The sequence below is a fragment of the Urocampus carinirostris genome, chromosome 19 (assembly GCF_059441175.1).
Source record: "Urocampus carinirostris isolate Australia breed hairy pipefish chromosome 19, RoL_Ucar_1.0, whole genome shotgun sequence".
Classification (NCBI taxonomy): domain Eukaryota; kingdom Metazoa; phylum Chordata; class Actinopteri; order Syngnathiformes; family Syngnathidae; genus Urocampus; species Urocampus carinirostris.
The window spans coordinates 26,948,641-26,954,865 of record NC_142367.1 but is presented as its reverse complement, the minus strand read 5'-3'; the positions used below and the strand labels follow the sequence as shown (position 1 = coordinate 26,954,865).

The following is a 6,225-nucleotide window of genomic DNA, read 5'->3' as shown; positions in this document are numbered from 1 at the left end:
CATAATGAAAACAGACTTTTTACCCAAAAGCTCTAGCAAAGCAATCAGAGCCATTCGATCGGGCGTGCAGTAGGAATGGGCAGAGCTTTACACGCAGCACCCGCACTCCTCCGACCCCTCGCCCAGCGCTGTCTGCACTGAAATTTAATAGGGTATCTTTTTCCTTTGCAGTATTTGGTGACATTTTTACAAAAGAACTTTGCTTGCACCTGGCTTTGAAACTTGTTTTGTTGAATTTCGGCTCAAAGTATATGGTGTGGCTCTCAAAGAATAAATAAATTAAATCAAATAAAGTATTTTTGCTGTAATGGCTCTTTGAGTCAAAAAGGTCCGGAACTCATAATAAATGACAACCTGTTCTTAAAGCCCTCCCCTGAGTCTCCTAGGTTACAAAAGCAGTGTTTTTCAACCACTGTGCCAAGATTTGGTCAGTTATGCCGTGGGAAATGATCCAAGTTGTGTGCCTGTGCAAAAGCTGTTTACTCCAGGTTTGTGCACCGGACAAATTCAAGCCCTTTCAAGGCCATTATTTAATGTTTCCCGTACCTTCAAAGGTAAACACCTAGCGCAGTTTGAATGTGAATGGGTAAGTGTGAAGCACATTGTAAAGCACTTTGGGGGGTCTTCATTGACTTGAAAAGCGCTATAGAAATGCAGACCATTCACTATTGGATGAGTGCAAAGGAGATTCCATGGGTTGCCAGGTCCTTGTTTTGACTATTGAATCATTGACGCTATCGGCTTGGATTTAATAAAAAAAAGAGCGCTTGGAGGAGATCTTTAGAAAGGAACGAGATTTTTATAATCGGAGAGCCCTTCTCCCTGACCTCCTTGCAAGTTTGAAAACCATTCATGTCTCCTTGTCTTATTTTGAAGGTCTACTTATGTTGAATCTCAATACGGACACTTACTGTGTTGGTGATGTCGTAGACCACGATGGCGGCCTGAGCGCCCCTGTAGTACATGGGGGCCAAGCTGTGGTAGCGCTCTTGGCCCGCCGTGTCCCAAATCTCAAACTTGACCGTGACGTCGTCCAGGTTGACGGTCTGGGTGAGGAAGGCCGCTAGTTGGGCAAAGTACACACGAGTCACTATCTGAAAACATATGTGTATCTTATAAACTGAAGCTGGGTGAAGGTTTTTATATTTGATTTAATTGACTAGAAGGGATTTAATATAATACAAATTAAATTTTGTTGAATGCAGTGGGGATTTTTCACAGGGAAGGCTTTCTTGTTGTGAGTTCCTCTAGACGTGGCGGCGTCTTCCGGCGAGGAGGAGGGGACGTTGGCACCTGGCCCGCCCCAGGGAAGGAAAAAACACGCCCCGTGGGGGTTGGCCGACGCCCCGACGTGTCAAAAGGACGGAACACGGAAGGGACAAGACAGACAGGATCGGAGAACGGGAGATGGGAGGCTCAACGAGACTAATTTGACTAATTCGACAATCATTCGGCATAATTCTATGGAATTCACTTAAAAAAAAAATGTAAGAAAATAAATCTGCCCCATGTGGAAAAGCCTGTCTCTTGTCAATACGTTTCCCTAAATTAAGAAAACCAGCATGCATTGTTAGGAGGATAAAGTTTGTGTTTGGTGAATGGAGTCCGATAACTCGTCCGAACAATTTGGTAAACGCTACATTTATATTATAGTTTAATTCCTAACAATAGCCATCGCTAGCTGCCAAACTCTTCAGCCAATAGTGATGATTGACACGTTGCTTAGCCAATGAAATTGCCAAAATAATATCGTGCAATTTTAAATCAGAACCCAAACTAAACGTGCATTAATGCAAATTCAAAAACATTTCACCTGGCTAAAGCCCATGGTGGTTTGCTCGTCACCATTGTATTAGAGTCTATCTTAGTCCCGATATGACAAAAAGTATGGAAAATCCAATGTTTCCTGTGACTATATGTTTCAGAAATATTACAACCCCCACAGTGCCACTGATAGGACGAGTTTATGGCGCCAAGGCCACTAGTTCGAGTGGTAACTACTCCCATGAACTCTTCTTGCATTTTAGGTGTAATGAACAACACCAGACCCAAACTTGATTGCCAAATGAATGATTAAGTGGGCATGGTCTCAATGGTCTGAGGCCATGAGAGGGAATAAAAGCTTTTATATAACATTCTATTATTTCATTTTTTTTAATATTTCTTACTGTTTTTGTTATTTTTCTATTCTTATTTTTGTAGGGGTTATGTCACGCACAAGTGTGCAATATCAGTGATTCACTTCTGGAAAGAGAAGTCAAACATTTACAACTCTTTTACAATGTCTTAAAAAAAGAATTACAGTAAAATACACGGTCGCAACGGTTTCAGGGCTGTAAACTGGTCGTCTTTCAAATGGCTTTGACAAATGTGTAAAATGCAATGTTTAATTTTTTTTTATTTTGATCAAATTTTACCTAAGGCTTCATGCTATTGTCCCAGCTATTTTCCAGCTAAGATGCCTATGCTACACTCCACTGCAGGCATGAAATTGCAAAAATGAAATCAGGCGAGAATAAAACCCATTTTTGTGTGTTCCAACTCAGATTTCTCAATGTAAGTAGCGCTTGCAGTGATTATTTAGGTTTGGGAAAAAGCTTGACTTGGGGTACGCCCAGGATTGGGAATCTAGGTCAATTTTACAGGAACGTTAACGGGTTAAAATGTAGCAAAAATGTAACGATTTGTAGTCCCCGATTGATCGTACTTCTTCACTGCCGCCATATTTGTGGTATGAAGCGGTAGTTTAGTGTTTTAATGCCATTTTGTGGCAAGGACCTACATCGGCACAGGTGGAATATCTTCATCGAGATAAATATAAAGTTATTAAAAATCAAAACACAGATAAAGCCTACAGGTGTTAATACCTCCAATGGTGCTCTCTTGGAACTCGTGGAACTGGCCTTTGACGAAGCGCAGCACCAGGCTGGACTTTCCCACCGCCGACTCCCCGAGCAGCACCAGCTTAAATTGGAAGCTTTTGCCGGCCGCTGCCGTAGCGCCGTTGGGCCTACTCGCGCCGCCGCGTCCCGCCATTGACAAAGAGAGAAGAGTCGGATTCCGGATGGGGCGACCCCGGGCTGGGATGAAACCGGACTGGCGACTCGGGCGCTGGTGGCGAGGGAGGGTGAAGACCGCGCTCCGGGAGATGCTGCTTGGTGAAAGGGAAACAATGAGATTATCACCTCATATTTAGAATTCTTTTTCATTGCGAATGTTCATATTGCAGCGCAGGTCAGGAACCTTTTTGACCCAAAAATGTTTTGAGAAAGAGCCCAAAATCAACAAAACTGCCAAAGCCGCTCTTCAGACAGAAGCTATTTTTATTATCTATTTTATTTCACCGTGTGATGTTTGGGGAAAATCTATAAAATCTATAAAATAATAATCACAATTCCAGAGCCTGTGTCCCAAATCAATACAAATATAGCACTTAGAAGATGGATAGATGTCTAGATAGAAGTCTGGATAGAAGTCTAGATAGATAGAGATAGATGTCTAGATAGATAGATGTCTAGATAGATAGATAGATACTTTATTCATCCCCTTTGGGAAATTCACACTTCCAGCAGGCAGTGTGTTGAAATATAAAATAATAAAATAAAAGATAGAATACAAAAATACCCAATATAACGTTTTAATATAGAGTATTCAAATAGTGCTATGGAAAATACATACTGTCATAAAAATAGGGTAATATGCAAATTTGAGGGTGGGGTTTAATATGAGCTTTTACTCCTCCGGGTAGAGTTAAAGAGCCTCATGGCACGAGGAAGAAATGATCTCCTCAGTCTGTCCGTGGAATAAGGCTGTGACAGCAGTCTGTCGCTGAAGCTGCTCTTCTGTTTGGAGATGGTGCTGTGTCGTGGATGTAATGAATTGTCCATGATCGACCGCAGCTTTTTCCGGGTCCGTCTCTCGGCTACAATTATCAGGCTGTCCAGCTCTGTGCCCGCCTTCCTCACCAGTGTATCACCCTCCTGCAGTTACTTAAGAGTGTCGAGGCTCATTTTGTCCTAAATAATGGTTTGAAAATAAGGTGCAAGCAAAGTCTTTGGTAAAAATGTCACAAATTACTGCTAACGAGGATACCAACATATTGACCTTCAGTGCAGAAGAGAAGAAATGTGTGCGCTATGTGTATAGCTTCGGCCGTTCCTACCGGTCACCCAATCAAATGGCTCTGGGTGCATTGCTTAGGCTTCTTGGTGTCTACACTTTGTTCTGTGGCTTTCCATCATAAAGTGTCTCAACGATGAAAATAGATTGTTCAATCAGCTTCCATTAAAAGGATTATTTAGATAAAGAGAACTTAAAGTCATCCCCATTCCAGGATGACCAGGCCAACATGGATGTTCCAGGGGCATCAATAGACCATACACAGAAATCATAGTTTGTGATCTGTGCAACCCTCTAAACTGTTTCTCTTCCTCATGCTGAGCTTTTTGAGTTTTTCCTTGCCCTCGTGTAGCTTTTCGATCAGGGGATGATGTCATAATAGTCTGTACAGCCTTTTGAGACTTCTAGTAACTAAGCACTGAACAAATAAACTTGGCATCGCACGTAACGTGATATATTAAATTGATGTTTTTTCCCCCGAACATTGTTTAAACATTAAAACAGGCGCGTCCATTTCTGAAGGAGCAATACTCGCTTTCCTCCAGATTCCAACCCAAGTGTCAAGTGCGCTCTATCGAAGGCCAAGATTTCCTCCAAGTGTTTATTAGACGATCCATTGACTTCTGCACTGGGTGGAAAACGACGCTTCCAAGATTTTGGTGTAAAATATCATATGTCTCGTTGAGAAACACAAATTGAGAGCCAAATAAATGATTTCCGCGGACCTGTCTGGTGTTTACGTTGTGAGGTGTCAAAACAAGGCTGTCAATTAGCCGCGAGGCTAAATCCTGTTAGCAGCGCGACTACCTGTCGTCGGACGGGAAAAAAAGTTGTCCCCAAATCCAACAACCACCGCGGGAAACTTCTTACCAGAAACGAAAACTCGTTCAAAAATCAGCAGCGACCATGTCAGTCCTCCGCGGCGACAGATTTGATCCTTTTCTCGTCGCTTAATGTTGACAGGCACAACAAGAATGTTGCACTTCCGCCTTGTGTACTTCTTCTTCTGCGTTGGTTATCTAGGTCCGGGATGCCCGCTTCGTGCGCGCTACTGCCTTTTACTGGTCATTTGGAGTACTGCAAAAGATAACGTTTTGATCTGATTTTATTTTGAAAAATACAATCTTTGTTATTAGTATACGATAAGGACTGAAATTGAACTTTCCGGGCATGTCCCACCGGCAGGAGGCCCCGGGGGCGGCCCAGGACACGTTGGAGAGACTATGTCTCTCGGCTGGCTTGGGAACGCCTCGGGGTCCCGTCGGATGAGCTGGAGGAAGTGGCTGGGGATAGGGACGTCTGGGCTTCCCTTTTAACGCTGCTGCCCCCGCGACCCGACCTCGGATAAGCGGAAGACAATGGATGGATGGATGGATGGAAGGACTGAAATTAAGAAATAAAAGTGTGATATTCTAAATTAAATTACAGAAATAAAGGAAACTAAATGACTGTGATCCGGTTTTCGACCCGTCAAATAATTACCTAACTCGATTCGAATTATTATTATTAGTAGTAGTAGTATTGTTAGTATTTCTTTAGAAATATTTGTATAACAATTTAGTTTTATTTAAGTATAAAATAAAGAAAACATACAAAAACCAAAAGTACGACATTCTAAATTAAAAGAAAATGCAACCGTCGAATAATTGTGTCATTTGAATTGAATTATAATAATTATTTTATCAGATAAATATCCGTGTAGTATTTTAGGTTTATGTTGGTAATAATTGTACAATAACATGAAAAAAATAAGTACGATATTCTAAATTAAATGATACAAATGAAAATAAATCACTCTCATACGATTTTTAACTGCTGCCCATCAAATAATTTTCATTTGAAGTAATTTTTCAATTGTATTCTTTTTAAGATCGATGTTATTTGTGAACAGGGGCATTGTACTTTACGCCGCTAGAGGGCAATATTTATCAGCAAAACGGAATGTACAGTATTCCATTGAGATGAGAGCGACATAGGAGTGTAATTTAAAGGGATGGTGTCTAATATTTAGTGCCTCCTAGTGGTAAAAGTCAATTAGTAGGAAAACTAGGCAATTCCTGAATTATTATACAAATGTTCATTTTTATTAAAAAAAGAAATAAAAAT

At 41.3% G+C, this 6,225-nt stretch overlaps 1 protein-coding gene across 2 annotated transcripts in view; it reads right to left on the bottom strand.

Annotated features, from left to right (window-relative positions):
* Positions 1 to 5,155, bottom strand: part of LOC148347875 (ras-related protein Rab-5C-like) — a 7,921-nt gene extending 2,766 nt beyond the window's left edge. The window contains exons 1-3 of one of the 2 annotated variants that reach the window (XM_088324297.1): positions 4,990 to 5,155; positions 2,868 to 3,151; positions 912 to 1,063 (exon numbers count right to left, since the gene is read on the bottom strand). In XM_088324297.1, coding sequence (XP_088180423.1) covers positions 912 to 1,063; positions 2,868 to 3,036 — 321 coding nt within the window. In that variant the 5' untranslated portion in view covers positions 3,037 to 3,151; positions 4,990 to 5,155. Of the gene's footprint in view, positions 1 to 911; positions 1,064 to 2,867; positions 3,155 to 4,989 lie in introns of both variants that reach the window. The other variant, XM_088324298.1, reaches the window with a different exon arrangement.
* Positions 5,156 to 6,225: the final 1,070 nt, after the last annotated feature.